The 20,948-nt window shown below is 41.9% G+C and overlaps 1 protein-coding gene across 1 annotated transcript; it reads right to left on the reverse strand.

Annotated features, from left to right (window-relative positions):
- Positions 1-740: 740 nt before the first annotated feature.
- Positions 741-20,652, reverse strand: lcp1 (lymphocyte cytosolic protein 1 (L-plastin)). Its single transcript, XM_079519163.1, has 16 exons — positions 20,475-20,652; positions 15,398-15,496; positions 13,975-14,123; positions 13,455-13,578; positions 12,458-12,590; positions 11,301-11,394; positions 9,853-10,018; positions 8,833-8,975; positions 8,040-8,135; positions 6,691-6,889; positions 6,195-6,273; positions 5,551-5,665; positions 4,155-4,288; positions 2,404-2,524; positions 1,714-1,838; positions 741-910 (listed from the first exon to the last, which is right to left on the reverse strand). The coding sequence occupies exons 2-16, from the start codon at positions 15,465-15,467 to the stop codon at positions 778-780; spliced, it is 1,881 nt and encodes a 626-aa protein (XP_079375289.1). The 5' UTR covers positions 15,468-15,496; positions 20,475-20,652; the 3' UTR covers positions 741-777.
- Positions 20,653-20,948: the final 296 nt, after the last annotated feature.

Genomic DNA, 20,948 nt, shown 5'->3' on the forward strand with positions numbered 1-20,948 from the left:
TATATGAAGATGGGTTGAAATTGAAAAGTGGTGAAGTGGTCCTTTAACATATCGTCCCTGTCGTATGGAAACCTACTGTAGTACGTCCAAAACGGTTACTTTTCAGTAAATGGAAAAAAATAACCTGCGTTCCAAATGGATCCAATGTATTTAAAACCCATTTAGGACTGAGGCCGATTCTAAAAAAAAAAGTCTTCTAAATCCTAACAGTTGTCTGAAAAACCTGTTTATATGTCAGTGCTGGTGCTCAACCTTTTTCATGTCAAGGACCCCCGGAATTATCTGTATTTGCTGCTGACCCCCCATCTGAAAATATGTTGTTCCAGGGACCCCCCCCGCCCCCCCAGAAGCAAAGATTTGAGTTAAAAAGGTTTGCTCTGAAAGAATATATATTAAAAAATTCACGATTTTTCAGCTAAAGTATAACAATGCTTAAAACACCTAAAGGGGTTCCCGTCCTGAATGGGTTAAATATAACCACACACACACTTAACCACTTTCTCTTTTTTTCCCTTCGTTTTGCACATTATGAGGATGTTTTGATGTTTGGACTAACTAGGGATGCACGATCAATCGGTAGCATAATCGGAATTAGCCATATCGGCCATAAAAATGCCGTCTCAAAATAATACAGATTAATCAGTTTTCACCAGCAAAAAAACAAATCTACATATTTAATGTGTGTACTCATCTCATTCAGTCATTGAGTTGTGAAAACAGACACTTGGAAAAGAGTAAATGCTATTTATTGATTGATTGAATACTTTATTAACATTCTCATGCTCTCTTCATGCCGCGCGCCACCAGGCAGGCGAACACCGTCATCACCATCTTTGGCTTCACCTCCACCAGGTCTTCTGGCAGAGCGTACACCCGCGCGCCGATTTTCCTCGCCATAGAGATGGCGTACCTAGTGGCAACGAGATACACAAGGATAGGGGAACGTTCAGGCGTTAGTGCATTACTACATCGGGGTGTACTTTTATCATCGTCAAATCTATCACGCAGTTTGGTCAAACTGCAGGCTTGGGCAGATATACATACAGTATACAAAACAATTAAATGGGGGAGAATATATATATATAGCTAGCAGTGGCAAACAAGAGGGACATACACTGTATATATATTTTAAAGTAAGGCATGGCAACTGTGATGCCAGCCGATGGTCGGAGGCTCCAAGCAGTAGACAGGTCCACAAACATGTTTCCAGGCATTTTATTGACCTCCAAAAACTTTGTCAAGTGTATTTCTATAGCACATTTCAACAAGTCAATTCAAAGTGCTTTAAATAAAACATTAAGCATTAAGACAGGAAAAAAAAGTTGCTGCAATTCCTAAGAATAAAAGCACACTTGAGTGAAGTGAGGGGTGCTCTTATCATCATACAGTACATCATATTACATCGTCACTATCCGGCCACTCACAATTGGCATCCTCACTTTTCTGTCCTCACTTTTTGAGGGGTGCTAGCCCCTCCTATATTCAGATTCAGCTATACTGTAGATTCTTGTCCTAACGCAAACATTAAATGCCATTGACAATGAATGGAGAATTTACGTCATATGTAGACAAGCAAATCGGCCATTTTTGTCCTACACAAAGATTAAATTCCCATTGACGTACGTGAGGTGTGATTTTTGTATCCTCAATTCCGTGGTACACACAGAAACGCAGAAAGCAGTCTATAGGAGCGGCTAGCAGTAGTACACCTACTTTGCGTTGTTGAGCTTCTCTTCCTCCGTGAGGTCCTCTGTCTTCAGCAGGTCGTAGCGAATAGAGCCAGGCTGGATGGCGTCTATCAGGTCCAGAACGGGCATGCTGCTGCTGATGGCGCCATCCTATACACACATACAAAAACATGTCTTTGGTACGTACAGTAGTATACAGTAAATCACCTTTAAGAACCAGGGCGGATGGTGCTGATGGGGTCCGAGGGACACATACTGAAGTACACAAAGTAACAATCGTGAGTGTAAATTCATACAAAGTGATCCGTAAAATAAATGAGCACTCGGGATGTTACTTACTGTGTGTACCTAGAATGAAATGCACAGCTATTCAGCCGGATAGGTCTGGGACCTGATTCTACAAAATGTCCTCTAAATCATGTTTCTATATCAGTGGTTCTCAAACTATTTCATGTCAAGGATCCCCAGAATTATATGTATTTGTCCGCTGACCCCATCTGAAAATATGTTGTTCCAGTCAGGGACCCCCCGTGTCAACTATGTCTATATACTGTAGGATTAAAGTGGTTAATCCCCCCCCAAAAAAAACAATCCCACAACGCCCTTTTCATGAGATTTAACTTGTTTCATTTGTGTTCTCTTAGATTGAATTTAGAGACAGAATATTACTGTATAATCGTCATGAAAACAGGGAGCATCAGCAGAAGGAGCTCACCTTGAAGCCCCTGAAGGTGGCTTTTCCTGCCTGTGTGAGCATGTCGTTGGCCCAGGACACGATGATGTCGTCATTCACTTTGTTCCCTTCCCCCAGGTCCTCCAGGATGTTCAGTGTGTACCTGAGGAGACGCGGACAGCATTCAGTAACAGAGGACACTGACCTGCGATTTAATTTGAAGGTTTTAAGCCCTAACCACACCAAAGGCTCGCCATGCAACTCCTTGGGTCCAAACGGTTGCAAGGAGTTGCATGGTGACCCTTTGGTGTGGTTTGAGACATTGAATTCAACCAGTTGAATCACTAGGGTCAACGTGGGTCAACGTGCAACAGGACATATCACACCGCTGGGACAACGCTAAAACCGCCTTGACCCTTTAGTGTGGTTAGGGCTTTAATGTTTGTTTTTAAAGCCCTTCCTGGCCTGGCACCTCCCTAATATATATCTGCCCTCATCTATCCCCCCGACTCCACTAGGCTAGTGGGGTGGCCTAGTGCCAGGCACTAGGCCAATAGGCAATTTTTTTTAATCTCGATTAAAAACACACATGTTCTCCCTGGCCTTTTAATACCATATGCCCCTCTTTTTATCATGTGTTGCTGTGTCCTCCCCTTATTTATAGTATTTTCTTTCTGTAATTTTGTGAAACTTTTTCTACTGTATTTTGTGTATTTTCTACATATGTTTTGTATTTGGTGAAAGTAAAAATAAAATAAATAAATCGAATAAAATCAATTTCAGATCGATGTACTGTACCGAGCCACTGAAGAAGAAAATGCATGAGAATGACCACGTAACTGTAAAAGTCCCCATCCGCCGATTGGTAAAGAAAATACGTTTTTTTTTTTTGTGGCTTTCGCCTTTATTTTATTTTATTTTATTTATGGAGAGACAGACAGTAGGCTGACAGGAAATGGGGAGAGAGATGGGGGGAAGACATGCAGTGAAGGCCGTCGGGATCGGGAGTCGAACCCGCGGCACACTGCCAGGCTGGGTTGCCAGCCAAGGTGCCTGGACCACTGAGCCATGGCCCAGGCCGCCGATTGGTTAATTATGTCACTGACTGTGGGTTGTTGACGACACAATTGTTGAGAACGTTTTAAGCACTTCTGCACTTCATTGACCAGTGACCATATTGGTGCACAAAGTCTATAGGCTATGCACTGGTCTGCTGCTTGTTATGTGCCTAAATCCAAGTAATGTATTACTTTGCTCCAGTGAGCCAGCTCTCTCTCTCTCAATGCTACAAAAAGGTATCACTTACACACCTGTCCCTCAGTTATACTACATAAGATGGTGTCACTCAGCAAATATAAGTTATCAAGTTATCAACGTGTCACCGACACCTATGATAAGAGTCTAAATTAAACATGTGGACGCCGTAATATTAAAGAAAAACTTCACCTCTTTGTTTATATTATGGGTTTAACCAGACACCAAAAGAGAAACATTAAATTGATTGCTGGTTGGTTGCTTCATTTAAAAAAAAAGATCTGTGTCTGTGCTTGGTGTGACAATAGCAAAGCATCATATTCCGTATAACATTATCTTATTGTTAGTTGAATTTAGTCGACTAAATCAACTATATTTAGTTGACTAAAACTTGACCAACACTAAAACATTCCAGGTGACTAAAATGTGACTAAAGCAAAATTAAAACTATTCAAAAGACTAAAAAAACTAAAATCTAAATTTGCTGTCAAAATCAACACTGGTGATTAGGAAGTGGCGGGCGGGAGCGACGTTCTTACCTCCTCATGAGCTGCCAGAGCAGTGCCAGGGTGAGCTTGCGGTTCCCCTCGTTGAGGTCCTGTCCCGCGATGCCCACCAGAGAGAACTTAGCCTCGTTCTTGCCCAGCGCCACCGCGTAGTTACAGTTCTCCAACTACAGGACATGGACGGGTCAAGGTTCATTCATGCCTGATTTATACTAAAGCAGTGGTTCTCAAAGTGGGGTCCTTGAGTGGGTTCCAGAGGGCCCCCAGATAAATGATGGATATAATTATAGAAATAGGAACCAAATGGACACTGATGTGGCTGTAACTGAGAGTGTACAAATGGAACCAAATTAGCTTGGCTCCCGCCCTGAATCGCTACCATTAAAAATATGTCCTGGCGATTCAGTCGATGAATAATGAAAATGTCAGGCTAGAACCAAATGATTTTGTACACTTTCATTTGTACGCTTTCAGAGTTATGGTGGTATGTGGTCTAAAGCGGGGGTTCTCAAAGTGGGGTCCGGGGACCACCAGGGCCCTATATACATCTATTTATTTTCCCCAAAAAAATGACTTTCTTTGAAAATGTTAGAATATTTTTTGACATTTTTAGCACCACAAATCTTGGGGTTCTTGGCACAAAGTCTTTTCAGATGGGGTTCCGCGGCCACATACACATTAATTTAGGGGTCCTTGGCATAAAAAGTTGGAGAAACCCTGTACTAAAGCACACATGTATACTGTACAAATAATGAATATTAGTAATAATGGATTTTATCACGCTTTACACTTTACACAGAAACTCAAAGTGCTACAATGAGCAAATGCATAAGCATAAAAACAGAAGAAACATCACACCACTAAAAACATCTAAACAGGAAACAGGAACAAAATATTTAAAACATGAGGGCATCTATCTATCTATAAATGCAACACGTCTCTGTACGTACGTCTGTACGTCTGCAATGCACATAACTCGAGAACACCACCAACTTAAAATTCGACACACGCGTTCCACGCGAAAGAATATATATATATTTTTTTTTTTTGAAATTTGAAATGTTGTTCATCATGAAGTGATGAACAACATGTTTAGAAAAGGAGGAAATGACAGCTAAAATAAAGCAAATCCCACTCAGATTCCACAGCAACCAGAAGTACTGAATTACTGGATGGTGATTTTGTCCAAAGTCTCCAAACAGCTTTGTGGGAATACAAAATGCTGCATTTTTTCAGTTCCAAATATTTTGTAGTTGCAGATATCGTGATATATCGTTGATGAAATTTCATACAATATATTGATATATCGCAAATATCGCAATATATTGAATATCGTGATATTATCGTTATTGAGGGCCTAATATCGCGATATATATCGTATCGTGAGGAGGTACCCATATCGTCCCACCCCTACTAGATTCCCTTGTACCTTCTTCATGTTGCTTCCGAGTTTAGAATAGGGAGGTTTGTTGACTTTGTCCCAGTCTACTGGAACCTTGATCTTCTCATACAGCTGGAAGATGATTAATGCATCATCAAGGTCTCTGTAACACACACACACACACACACACACACACACACACACACACACACACACACACACACACACACACACACACACACACACACAGTCAACATGGATGTATACAGAATGAAGTAATACAGAAGTAGACAAACACCTTTTATTCTGGCCCTCACAAACTTCCATATAGCGGTTGTTGTCATGTTATGAGTAGCCTCGGAAACCCAGACGTTTTATTTATGTTATGAGCAACTTCCTGTGAATAACTGCCACCATGATTCTTTCTTAAAGTGACATTTCACCGCTGGAAGAAAGTTAAGAAACTGTTGTCACTCAATTTTAATAGTACTAGTAGATAACAGTAGCACAATTAGAAATGTGCACCCTATGGCCAGAATAATAATGAAGTCTGTGTGTTTGACTAGGGTTTGACTGGATTGCTGAATTCCTACAACTAGTCCTAATGCACGCCTGCGGTGCCGTAGGAAGTTCCGAAAGGTATCGCAGAAGAACACCCTCTCGTGCAATATCGCTTAAATGAGCGTCCTTACACATAGAGGTGGTTGACACGAGGGTTGACCCCCAGTGAGTTCATCCAGTTTCTGAAGGTGCGTTCCTCCCTGGTCTCACCTGACAGGAAAAAAGGACCATGGGAAATACGTTAATGAGATGCATGTGATGTGGGGGGGGGGGGGGGGTAAAACTGAAAACTAGACGTTAGAAGAAATTATATTGTGCACTTGCAAAACGGAATAAACATATATTTTTTAGTAATTGTCAATTTGGACAATCGTCAATCAAAGCATGAATGAAGAGGCATTGGTGCATATGTTGGATTTTCACGTCTCCACAAAAAACTAAAACTAACACTGAAACTTTCAAAAATATTTCTAAACTATAAAGAACTAAACTGAAATGACCAGCCCACTGATAATAACTAAATTAACAAAAACGCGAACGAACAAAATACAAATAAAAAACGTTTAAAAAAAAGAAAAGAAAAAAAAACTATAATCTGCGCCTCATACGCGCTTGCTCTGCACTCACCCTCAATGGAGCTCCAGTCGATGTCTGGCTGGTTCTCTGGCTTCTTCAGCGCTGGGTACTTGTTGAACAGGTTGCATACGAAGGCCAGGTTCAGCTTGGGGTTCCCACGCACCACGTCCGTAGCTGTGACGAACTGACGCACGCCCAGCCGCTCCGACTGGACCAGCATGCACTCTGCCCTCTGCAAGTCATCTGGCTCCTGCAATGGTATTGATTGATTGATTGATTGATTGATTTTATTCTGTAGTACACTCAGCATTTGAGCAATGGACCACCATTTGATGACATTTAGCCTCTCAGAGCGTAAAATTAAACCAAATGGACCCGTCTGTGAGGGTCCATTTGGTTTAATTTTAAACTCTCAAGAGTTAAAGATCAATAAGGTTCCATTTGGTTACCAACTCTCCATCATTTAGCTGCATGGAGACCACCTGGAACCCCCTCAAGGACCACTAGTGGTCCCCAGACCACTGGTTGAAAACCACTGCTGTAGTAGAATTATACAATAGTCCACTTGCCAGAATGTGAGCCCCGGCATTTTGAGTACCCTAAGGTTTTATGTTACAAATATGTGACCATACCATTAACAACTTTATGTATCGTGTGACGCGTCAAACTAGGGGGTTTTCATGATTCCGAATCCATTCTAAACATTAGTTTTGCACATAAAACACTCGTTGGGCTAAACAGTGTTTCGGCTAAAAGTGTTTTTTGTGCAAAACTAATGCTTGGAATGGATTCAGAATCATGAAAACCCCCTAGTTTGACACGTCAGATGCTACTTAAAGCATGATGAAATTGCTCAACGTTATACAAGTTAGCATCCGGCAGTTTCTAGTTGCTGGGGACCCATACTCAACATTTCTAACATAAAACTTTAGGGTACTCAAAATGCCCGAGTTCACATTGGGGCTCTATGGACTGGCAAGTAGACTACTAGTTAAACGCCACTTAGAACCAGGATAGACACTGCTTTCCAATGTGGTCCTACAGTATATGTGGGGCTGCATCGATTTATAATACTTAGCGATTATTCTAGCGGTTACTTAAATGAGAAGCGAGATTCTCTGATATATCAATGAATTGACGTGAAAGAAAAAATCGACTAAAACAATCAGTATGTTTAACCACGTAGGCCCTATTTTATACTTGGCCGTACAACACTATAACAGAAAAATAGCAAAAATACCAGAACTACAATCTATGAAATCAAGGTAGATAAATAAACTATAAACACCGGCGTGGCTTCATATATAGATCTTGACATTTGGACAAAGTTGGCATTGCAGCCTGATCAGATCCCATTTGACTTCCATCATGGAATTAAAGTGAAAAACTTGCACACTTACCCTGATTCCTGACATGTCGATGGCAATAGGTGGAATGCCCTCCTCATCTCCGCTGGGAGCCACTTGGTTCAGTAAGTTGTAGTAAGCCTTAGAGTCCTGCAATTTAAACACATTATTGGCTCTTATCTTGAGATTCAACAGTAAAATGGTAAATGGTGCCTTTATCCAAGGCACTTTACATAGATTGTGCATTACATTCACCCATTCACACACATTCATTCATACACCGATTGCGGCGGAAGCCATGCAAGGTACCAACCAGCACATCGGGAGCAATTTGGGATTCAGTGTCTTGCCTAAGGACACATGTAGACAGGAGGAGCCGGGATTTGAACCGCCGACCCATGGATCATTGGACGACCTGCTCTACCTCCTGAGCCACAGTCGCCCACCAGTAATTCATGCGTGTCACTGTATGTCTTGACATATTGCAGTGATTCCTTTTAATCAATTTCAAGGAACCCACTTTAAACATTTATGCTACGGTACGGACTCCTTACTTTGATACAGTATAATAACTTTATTTATATAGCACCTTTCTAGGCATGAGCCACAATCTACACTGTAACATCCTCAGTGATCATTTAACTCCGAGAGTGTACAAAATAGAACAAAAATGGACCCTTAATGGGTCTCCTCTCTGAGTTACAGGATCCAGTTTGGACCCCTGGTGGTCCCCGGGCCCAAGGTTGATACCCCATAAACACGTTGATACCCCATACACATACCCCACACATACAATATGTTATATGTTTACAGGAGAGTACAACATGCACGTGTCCTCCTGTGTTACCTTGATGTCAGAGCTGAAGTTGTTGAGCTTGGGACATCCGGCCTCCTCCAGGTGATAGTTGGCCCAGCGCAGCAGCAGCTCCTCTGGGGACAACTTCATCAGGTCCTCTAGAGTCTCGCCGTCACGCAGCAGGGCGATCAGAGCTGAAAAGATCAAATATTTGTTTGAGCGACACCATTACCCGCATGCTAGGAAGCTATACAAAGACGAGACTTGCTGCAACATTGCAGAGCAGTGTTAATTACTAAGACTAAGAAATGGGGCGGCGGTGGATCAGGGGTAGAGTGGCCAGATGGGAACCGCACGTTTCCCCCAGATTTAGTGTCGAAGTGTCCTTGAGCAAGATCCTGTTCCCGATGTGCTGGTTGGTGCCTTGCATGGTTTCCTCTGCCATCGGTATATGATATATGTGTGTGTGAATTTAGTTGACTAAGACTAGACAATTTCAGATGACTAAATAGGACTCAAACTAAATGGCGTGTTATTCAAAAGACTATGACTAAATCGGAATATGCTGTCAAAATTAACAGTGTTGCAGAGCTCCAGTCGTTCCGCCGCCTCTGTACTGTATCTTCTCTCAAGCTGTAAAATCCCAAACAACACTGACTAGCGCGACCAAAGTGGAGTGATTCAAGCGACTAGAAATACATTTTGTCTTTAGTTATTTAAGTAGCTTTATGTGGCATTGTCACACACAGATTATATATAGAATGATGACAATCTAAATCTATACAATTGTAATCATATAGAATTGAATGAGGGAGAAACAATCTTGGCCTCATAAGGGATGCTACTGGCTTCTGAAATTCAACTGAAATGTAAAATAGCCGATCCCCCCCCACACACACACACACACACACACACACACACACACACACACACACACACACACACACACACACACACACACACACACACACACACACACACACACACACACACACACACACACACACACACACACACACACACACACACACACACACACACACACACACACACACACACACACACACACACCTTCGTTTTTGCTGAGCTCGATGTCAGCAAACAGTCCGATCTTGATGACCTGCCAGAGCAGACCAAGGACCAGGTGCTGCCTGCCCTCCTTTAGGTCCTCAGCTCCGATGTTCACCACGTGACAGCCGATGGCTGACGCAGAGTTAAGAGCCAGGTTCAAGTTCTCCTGTTAGGGGGACAGTGGACAGGACAGTATATTTAATAGTCCCTCAAGCTACAGACTACATCTATCTCTTCCAAATGAATGCTATCAACTAAGGATGTCTCGATCATGTTTTTTTTTGTGCTCCCGATCATTTGATTTTGAGTATCTGCCGATACAGATTTTTCCCCATCCGATATTTATATTTTTATGGAACACTTAAGCCATATCACAATAGTACATATCCAAAATCACAGACAATATCCAGTCTAATATCATGATGATATAGAATATTGAATACAAGCTTGTAGATCTGCAGTTTTGTCACGTAAATCGGATCGGGACAACCCTACTACAAGTAAGACGCAAACGTGGGAAGCGAACGCAGCTCGTAAATTGCAATAACAACAATTAGAATAAATTACGTACCCGCATCATCGCATCTGCAACACATTGTGAACTTGTAGGTCAGGTGTTGTATTGCAGTACTTAGTTTTATTACTGATTGTTTTTATATGCAGCCCTTTGATATTCATAAAATTGACTTTAGGCCGGCAGCATTGAAACACTGTTACACTGTTGTTCCTGGGACCCCACATAAGCAAAGATATGAGTTAAAAATGTTTGCTGTGAAAGAATATATATTCAGTGTTCATTTTGTCGACTAAGGTTTTTGATATTTAGTCGACTAACACTAGACTAAGACTAAATAATTTCAGAAGACTAAATGGGACTAGAGACTATAGTGTGTTATCAGTGGCGTGCACAGACATTTAGAGGGGCAGGTGCTCAAGTTAAAAAAGGGCACCTTGTGCAGCGCGTGGAACCGGCCGGTTGCCTTAATCCATTTTGGGCGGGAACCCCTTTTGGTGTTAGCATTATGTTATGCTTTAGCTATTGAAAAATAGCAGATCTACAAGCTCATAGCGCGCCACCGAGTGGCGCGCTATGAGCTTGTAGGTCTGCTATTTTCGGGGGGGAAAAAAAAAAAAGAAAAAAAAAAGTTTTTTTCCCCTTTTTTTTCAAAAGGGCACATTGCCAAAAGGGCAGGGGGTGCTCTAGCACCCCCTAGTGTCTATCTGTGCACGCCACTGTGTGTTATTCATAAGACTAAGACTAAATCAAAGACAAATTTTCAAGATTTTTAAAAAAAATAGCAGATCTACAAGCTCGTAGCGTGGCACCAAGTGCCGCGCTACGAGCTTGTAGATCATAGTGGCCATAGTGGTTAAAAGCTATGGCGACACAGTATCGCTCAAAAACAGTATCGTCTTGTCACCAGCCGTTGATCAGCACTAGGATTTACCTGTGTGGTGAAGGGTGTGAGTTTCTTCTCTTTCTTCTCTTTATTGATGGTCCTCTCATCGATGGTGTCGGGGACTGACAGGTTGATCATCTTACTAAACACACAAGCAAGAGAAAACACACTTCAATAAATAATGGCTCTTTTACCACTACGAAGGGTGAGCCAGAAACATTCCATAACCTAAAACTTTAGGAAAAAACAGAAATAGTACGTAATAATAATAATAATAATAACATCCTTTGTAGAATGGTTATTTTTGTTATTTTCTTTTTGAGTGGTGCAGCCGCTCCAATTTACAATTTACAATTTAGGCATTTAGCAGACGCTCTTAATCCAGAGCGACTTACATTAGGCAAGAACAAAAGTATGGGAATACATCACATATATAAAATGCATTTATCAAGAAACATGCGTAAGCTAAGAACGTAACTAGAACATATCTATATAATGACGCTATACATATTAACTATACATATATACTATACTATGCTATACATATGTTCTATGATGTGCTATGACTACATACAATGCAATTATTGTGCTGTCTACATGACATGCTATAAGTCTGTTTCAAATGCTATCTAAGTCTAAAAAGTGCTATCTAAGGGGGTAGGATAAGTGCTATGGGCCATGATGGAGTCTGAAAAGGTGGGTCTTCAGACTACGGCGGAAGATTGGGACTGATGATGCAGTTCTGATTGCAACGGGGAGTGCATTCCACAGTTTTGGGGCCAGAAGGGAGAAGAGTTTGGGACGTAATGACCAGCAATGTCTGTCCCTATCTATGTCTGTCTGTATGTCTTCATGTATGATTAGGAAATGGACCCCTATGGGCCCATTTGGTTTCATTTTACACTCGCAAGAGTTAAATTATTGTTAAACTGCATTACTTAATTTACAAGAAGTCTACATTTTGGTCAACGTTTGCCTTTTGTCTCTCCTAATACCAACATCAATACAGCATGGAATTGTGGACAACATTCTTTAGTTTTCGGTCTACGAGGCAACATTTCATCAAATGGTGGTCCGTGGCTCAAATGCCCCCAAAAAATAATGGGCCTTGATATGAAAAAGGGTGAAAACCAGATGAGAGAACCAGATGTCCGTTTCTCATTCATTCTCCTAAAACAAGAGACATGAAGCTTTGGTAGTTTTACCATAGAACGATTCCGTCTCCCACTGCAGTGAACAGGTCGTCGTTGTTGGGGTCCATGGGTAGAAGGTGCCTACAGTCGGGATCATTCTCCAGGGCTTTATTTACCCAGTTCACAAAGGCCACCTTCTCCTCCTCTGTAGAAAGAGAGAAAACATTAAGTATTGGTCATTTTGGTAGCTCTGTTCCATATCCCTAATGCCGTTGCATTTTGCATTATTAGGGCTATATGGGACTCTCCATTACCTGCCGCCGCATGACATGCAGCACAGCCTCTCGACTTCTGCAAAAATACAAAGAACCATTACAAAGACAGGTTTTGTGATGAAAAAATGCCTACTTTCCCCGGTGGACGCACTCTGAGCCTGCCCCGCCACACGTATAAAATGCACTTTTTGACCAGAAAATTAAACACATTTTCATGTGGGGGGGGGGGGGGGGGGGGGGGGGGCTCAGAGTGCACCCACCAGGTAAAGTAGGCTTTTTCATCACAAACCCTGTCTTTGTATTTTGCAGAAGTCGAGAGGCTGTGCTACGCCTGCATGTCATGAGGCAGCAGGTAATGGAGAGTCCCATAGCCCACGGTAATTCAACTGAAGCAATATCTGGTCAATGACTAGTCTGAAGAAGACAAGTCAAAGAAGTGGAATCTCATGCCCAAAACAGGAAGCCAATCGTTATGTAGCTCATTGGCGGTGCTTTGGAGAACAACCATTTGCTCAGTGAATCGTTACAAAATGGATTGTCCTGTAGTGGCACTGCTAGCAGTTTATGAACCCATACATGATGCCAACTAGTTATCTGACCTGAATAAGAATGCTGCGTGCCAGACTGCTCTGAACCCATACATGATGTCAACTAGTTATCTGACCTGAATAAGAATGCTGCGTGCCAGACTGCTCTGAACCCATACATGATGTCAACTAGTTATCTGACCTGAATAAGAATGCTGCGTGCCAGACTGCTCTGAACCCATACATGATGTCAACTAGTTATCTGACCTGAATAAGAATGCTGTGTGCCAGACTGCTCAGACGTTCCTGCAATAGCACAGATCCCTTCCTTCTTCTTGATGGCTTTCGTGAAGGTTTTAGACACCTCCGAGCTCTTCAGTCCATGAACAACCTGAAGACAATACATGCAAATCACATGGTTAAAAATGTCAAAAAATGGATGGAAAAATGGAAACACCTCAAAATGCATATACAGTCTTGATGGAAAGGCACCTAATGCCACTTGGCAAGTGGCTTCGCAGCCACAAGGCCCCTGGTAATCGTAGTAGGCTGTGAAATAGCATCTTCCTCAAGGCAATAAGGTTTTTGAGTGAACTATTTTTTTTTTTACTCTTGTAAAATTGTGATTTAACGATCAATTCAATCTTGAAATCAACACTGGTTGCTTGCACCCCAATACATGTACGTGTACTAACAAAGGTACCATACTTCAGTGAACTGGTCAAAGGTCAAAGGTACGATACTTCAGTGAACTGGTCATGTACGTGTACTAACAAAGGTACCATACTTCAGTGAACTGGTCGAAGGTGAGCTGGTCTCCGGTCTTGGTCAGCTCCTGAATGATCTCTCTGACGCGGTAGCCGGGCAGCGGCAGGTTGGCGGCTTTGAAGAGAGCGTTGAGCTCATCTTTGCTGATGAAGCCATTGCTGTCCACATCTGGGACGAGACGAAAAGGTCAAAGTATTAAAACGACTTCAAGAAGAAGTAGGAGGAGTGCAACTCATGTCTCACCAATTAGTCACTTACTGGCTAGTACAGGGGTTGGACGATTCACGATTCACCTCACGATATCGATACCTAGGGTGCCGATTCGATTTATATTGCGATTCTTAAATATATTGCGATTAGATTCGATATTGTGATTTATTGCATTATTTCTCCCACATTACTTTGCCTTTATTATACTAGAACATTTTAAAACAATTCTAAACAATATAGACCATGAAAAGTCTAATCATACACTTCAATGCAACCAAACAACATCAGTCAGTCAGTCTTTCTGAAAAAAAAAAATAATAATAATATCGTGGCATTAAAAATCATGATATATCCCTGAATGGATTTTGTTTGCCCTACTGGCTACTAGTAACATGGCTCAAAAACAAGTTCATCAAGGCACAAAAATCAACTCACGAAAAGCATTAAAACGGCATTTCAGCAGACTTCCTCTGCCAAAATGCATGGATCCAAGTCCACATTGCATGTTGCTCGTTCTGATCTTAATAGAGTAATTAAGGACTTTTTGTGAGTGTTGCAGATTATTTCTTCTTTGATTCTTTGATGAAAAGGTCAAAGTTCAAGGGTGAGTGCACTGTGACGATGGTGACAATTGACAAACATACCCATGCTCTTTTGCTTTTCATCAAACGGCAAAGTATATAGGTGCTTAATCCATTAAAACCAGATTCTACAAATAGTCGTCTAAATCATGACAGTTTTCTGAAAAACCTATGTTTCTGTCAGTGGTGCTCACACCATTTCATGTCAAGGATCCCAAAGATTATATGTAATTGGCCGCCGACCCCCATATGAAAATATGTTGTTCCAGGAACCCCCTCAGAAGCTAATATTCGAGTTAAAAACGTTCGCTGTGAAATAATATTATATTCAAACATCAAAGATTTGCACACATCTTCATGATTTTTCAAAAATTGCAGATCTACAAGCTCATAGCGCAGCACCGAGTGCCGCGCTACGAGCTTGTAGATCTTTTTTCAACAGCTTTTTCAACAGCTAAAGTTTGAAATTGTGGATAAAGTTGTTAAAAGCTATAAGGTATGTATAGATGTTCATGGTCAATTTGTCTATACAATAACACCGGCAGAGTTAAAGTTGCATGGATGAATCCATTCAATTCTTCTATATTGGTTTCAGTAAAGGGAATGGGGTCTCTCGTGCATGCATTGTTCCTGGTCAGCAGCGTTTCTTACCAATCTTGGTGAAAGCTTCTTTCAGTTCCTCGATCTCCTCTGGAGAGATGGGCGTGGTGGTGGCAGCCATCTTGAAAGTCTTGATTAAATCAGCAGGATCTGAAACCACCACAACAGAGGAACAAGTTGGTTTAGTTTAAACCCTTGAACCCCAGTGAGTGTCCCCATTCTGGGGGTGAACATTAAGACCAAATTAGATCTACAGTACAAGATCACAAAGAGATTTGCTATAGAGGGATAGAAGCAGGAGACCCTGGGAGACACCGGTCAAATAAGCTGCCTGGCTTCTCTCCCCCGGACACAGGGAATAGTTGATGATGATGCATTTTCGGAGTGTTTATTTGTGCCGCTCCTGGTGTGTAAAGCCCAAACCACACCAAAGGGTCCCCATGCAACTCCTTGCAACCAAACGATTGCGAGGAGTTGCATGGCGACCCATTGGCGTGGTCTTGTTTAACTTCCTGCAAGGGGAGATATAAGTGGGGGGCTTCATTGTTGATTATGACCTTTCTTTCTTTTGGCCGGTAAAACACAGCCTATAGCCAATATCTCTGGAAAACAAACTATTCCTTTTACAATTATGGTTAAAAGTTTAGACTACAGATCAGTTTGCTTACTATGAGCGCGAGAAGCAGGGGGATAAAACAGCATCGGTGGCCAGGTAAAAATATATGATAATAGTGTGACATTCTGTACAGAGTAAACTACACTGCAGCAACCGGACTCACAGCGCATGTGTACGATACACGTCAATGATTTCTCACTTTGCAGCCAAGTTACACTCTTCATATTATGTGACAAATCATTTTTAAGAACATGATGCAAGAAGCGTGAGGCAAAAGGTTTCACACCTCAGATGAGGAACGCACTGTTATGAAGCAATGCGGAGCAGAGCAGGAAGTGCTGCCTGGTCGTATTGTACGTACAGGAAGTGGTTGGTGGTCACATGATGGACGAGACATTTCTTTCGTTTCAGTATGTGATGATTGATTCATGGTGTATGAGTCACTGTGTATGAGCACTCTTTAACATCCCTATGATTCTACTTTGGCAAGCAGTATACATTACACATCTTCTTTTGCAGCACCCTGCAAAATGGCTGAAGTGCCCTTGAGCAAGGCATTGAACCACTACCATGAAATGTTCTATGAGCAGGGCCTGGCTGTAAACAAGCATCTGATGCTTAGTCCAGTTACCCTGGGTAAATATAGTAACTTTGCTTTGCTTTTTATGCATTGCTAACTCATGCATAACAGTAAAATACTCAGTGTTAGTTTAACGGGTCCATTTGGTTACAATCTACGCTCTCTGGGCTAAATAAATGAACACAGCTTCTGTCCCCCGAACACAGCCACAGAGCCACTTGTGGTTGTGTGTAGATATAGACACCCGGCCAAAGGATGCACCGCGGTGGATTTGAACCCATGGACTCCACGGTGGTGGGCAGGTACTTTTATACCTAGTAGGCTAGTCAATCTAAGGTTTGTTAACCCATTGATACCTGAGGCTGAATCTGGGAACGCCTTCTAGTGCCTGACCTAAGGTTTCTGAAAACCTTCAAATTTTGATTCATTATCTTTTTAAATAGTTATGTTTTTTCAAAAATAGCAGACCTACAAGTTCATAGCGCGCCACTCGGTGGCGCGCTATGAGCTTGTAGATCTGCTATTTTTCGATAGCTAAATTATAACAATAGCTGATGAGACACAGAGAGAGCGCCGGCATCAAGGGTAGAACAACGTATAGGTTGCACCAGGCATCAATGGGTTAATGGTTCAAAACGAATGCTTGGAATGATTCTGAATCATGAAAACCCCCTAGTTTGACACGTCACATCATGCCACTTAAAGCATAACGAAATGTTGACATTTTTGCCTTATATAGGTTGTTAATGGTACCCCAATCTGAGAATCCCATCGCAAATGATGTGAGTCAACAGTCTGTCTTGAGAGACTAATGGACTGGTACCCCCAACTTTCAACCCCTCAATTTACCATGATCCACTAAATATTTCATTCACATTTTTTAAATGTTATTTGGATGATCCTAAGGATCATAAAAAAGCTTGAACGATTACTATTGCATTTTCTTTTTGGTCGTGCCCCTTTTTTAGCTTAGATTGACTGGCCTATTGGGCCTCTCCAGCGCCCAACCAACCACAACCACACCACATGTGAGAAAAAGCAGACTTTAAACTAGGCCCATGCGTCCTCAAAGGTGTGAAGAACAGAAATGAGTCACAGACAGTCATTGTTACACGCCAACAACCCTGAAAGAACAGACTGGTGACGAGCTAAAACTACCTCCACAGCACCATATAGAAATGCACAATAAACCTAGGGCTGGGCAATATGGACAAAATCAAATATCATTCAAAATATGTTTGAGCAAATACCTTGATATCAATATTGTGACAATTTTGTATTGTGACACATGTGATGTACATTTTTTTTTTCTGTCAAAAAAACAAAAAACAAAAGCGTGAGGTAGCTTGATGTACAATGTTTCAATCCATAGACCTACTGTACATCAGAAGCACACTGGGGAGCGTGCCTAATGCCTACTGTAAGTTCCCTACTTCCCTCAGCCCTAAAGAACCCCAAGCCTAATCGTAAACCCAGAGAACATAATATATGGCTGAGGGAACAATATATATGTTAATGACGTTTAGAAGATTTAGAACACTTTCCTGGGGGTCTTCGTGTGTGTAATATGTGGTTTTAGATATAGCAGTGAGCCCAGTGTCTCTGATGTCATGGACTCTGGGCTCACTTACTTCCTGGACTACATCTCAGTAAGACAACCCACAAGGAGGAGCAGTGCACCAAAGCATTATGGGAATTGTAGTCCAGGAAGTAAGTGAGCCCAGTGTCCATGACATCAGAGACACTGGGCTCACTGCTAAAATCTAAAATATCTAAAACCACATATTACACACATAAAGACCCCCAGGAAAGTGTTCCCTTTAAGGCCAGACCGCACCAATTCAACAACTACTAGTCGTAACTCCTTCCAACAAAACAGTTTTAAGGCCACACACCAATGCAACTCCTTGCAACTGAAATTGGGATATAATAGTTGCAAGGATGTTCATTGGCGTGGACTGGCCTTTACTCGGTGCATCACTGATTTAAAACTGACCCGTGTAATTCTTCAACTTCAAGTTAACCTCAGCTTTATTGTCACATCACATGTGATCACTGATCACTAGTCTAAAGCAGTGGTTCTCAGAGAGTGGGGTCCCACAAATCTTGTATGGGGGTCCCTCCCTGGAACAAAATATTTTCAGATGGAGGTACCGTGGTCCAAAAGTAAAACTCTATTCATTATATTGAAAAAGCTTGAGAACCACTGCTCTAACTTGAATCTAAACCCTTGTATGGAACCAACTGTTCTCCAATATGGAGAATAATTATGTAATGCATAATTCTGTTTTATAGGTGTACAGTATGTATACTGTGTTAACTGTAATTATTTTAAATTGTCTACTCTGTATTGTATTGTTTGTATTGTATTTATTGTATTTCATTTGACATCTTCCTGCCCAGAGACTGGCAGATGCAAATTAGCTATATCACGGCTAACTCTGGCCCAATAAATACTTGTTGTGCATGGCCCCTGTTCAAGAAACTAATAAAATAAAACAGAGAAATAGTTTACACCAGGTATAACCCATTCTGGGCGGGAACCCCTTTTGGTGTTTTAACTAAGCATTATGTTATACTTTAGCTATTGAAAAATAGCAGATCTACAAGCTCATAGCGCGCCACCGAGTGGCGCGCTACGAGCTTGTAGGTCTGCTATTTTTGAAAAATCGTGAAAATGCGGCACAAATCTTTGAATATATATATTCACTTTTTTGTTTTTATTTCGAAGTCAGGCCTAAATTGGATAAAGGACTGAGATAATTTATAACAGTAATTTACACAACATGCAGTATAGGTACTTGTGGGCCATAAAAACAGCACAGTGCCTGCCTTATCTTATCAACAAGATGGCATCTGCCGTGGTTTGAGCTGCATGCTTGCATGATGGGAAACCTTTGCATAGGCAATCACAAATCGCAGTTATCAGCACAATTATGCACAATAAGGCTTTGGTCTCATTCGTTGCCTTAATGCGTCTTTAATCCCTTCACGTCATCTGTCAGTGCATGGTACACGGAAGGCTAAGCTCTCATAACAGTGCGTTTTCTGGTATACGCGTTTGGATTGTGTGTTAGCAGTTGGAACTTGGAACAGAGGTCTGCCCACAAACTTCCTCTTGAGCTCATTGCAGCATGGTCGCACTTCTCCTCTCTCTCCAGGGCCCCGTTCTCCTTTAAAGCCCTTCTACGTAACCTTTTCTGTGTGTGAAGTGAATACAATGTTATGTTTTGCCAAATCTAGTATCGAGTATGTTAATATAATATTACATTTTACAACTGGGGTGGTTGTATTTGGCCTCCATGCTTCTTCTAATATTTAGGACTGCCGAATGTCTTTTTTATTTCTATTGTTTTAACCAAATTCTTAACATTTTTTGTCTTTCATTAGCGTTTTTGCCGTTCTATATGTAGCAGGATTTGAGAATATACGCAGTGTGGGTCGCAGTTACACTAGATTAGGTCTGGGTTAATTTACTACAGCACTTATTTCAACAAACCACACAGTCTGCTATACACAGTAATGACCATCAGTGTCAATTTAACCACGGGAATGTACATATGCAACCAAATGAACCATCACCATAACCCCATTTATAACTTTCTGGATTGTACAGTGTCCCGTCAAGGGGAAGTGCAATCACATTGATTTACACACTCTCTCTCTCATCTGCTGAAGCCTATAAACTTATTCAAAGCTGTAAACCACCCACACCCCCCCCCCCCCCCCCCACACACACACACACACACACACACACACACACACACACACACACACACACACACACACACACACACACACACACACACACACACACACACACACACACACACACACACACACACACACACACACACACACACAATATTAGCGCTCCTCTGCGAGGCGCTTAGGGCCAAGACGGACAGACAAGTGTCACATCTTTAAGTTACCTGAGAGGTGAGATGAGGAGGCTGGGTTGAGCTCTGGGTTGGCTGGGTGTGCGTTGTGGTGGTGGGGCCCTGTCGAATGTCCGTCTGTGCGTGCTCTTCAGCTCCCTCGCGGTGCGTTGTGCTCGGCTGAAGCGCTGCTCCCCGTACGTATCGTACGTATACGTATGACTGACAGGCACGGTGCAGTGCGGCCACAGCAGCACAGCATCTATTCAAATCTCTCTACGAGGAAGGAAGTGACACGTTACACTTCAGAAAGAGGAATGAAAGATGTTTTGTCTTTATATGGTAACGACGGTGCTTCCTGCCCAGCACAGACACACACACACACAATTTACAATTTACAATTTAGGCATTTAGCAGACGCTCTTAATCCAGAGCGATTTACATTAGGCAGGAACAAAAGTATGGGAATACATCACATATATAAAATGCATTTATCAAGAAACATGCGTAAGCTAAGAACGTAACTAG

The sequence above is a fragment of the Electrona antarctica genome (assembly GCF_951216825.1).
Source record: "Electrona antarctica genome assembly, chromosome: 13".
Lineage (NCBI taxonomy): Eukaryota > Metazoa > Chordata > Actinopteri > Myctophiformes > Myctophidae > Electrona > Electrona antarctica.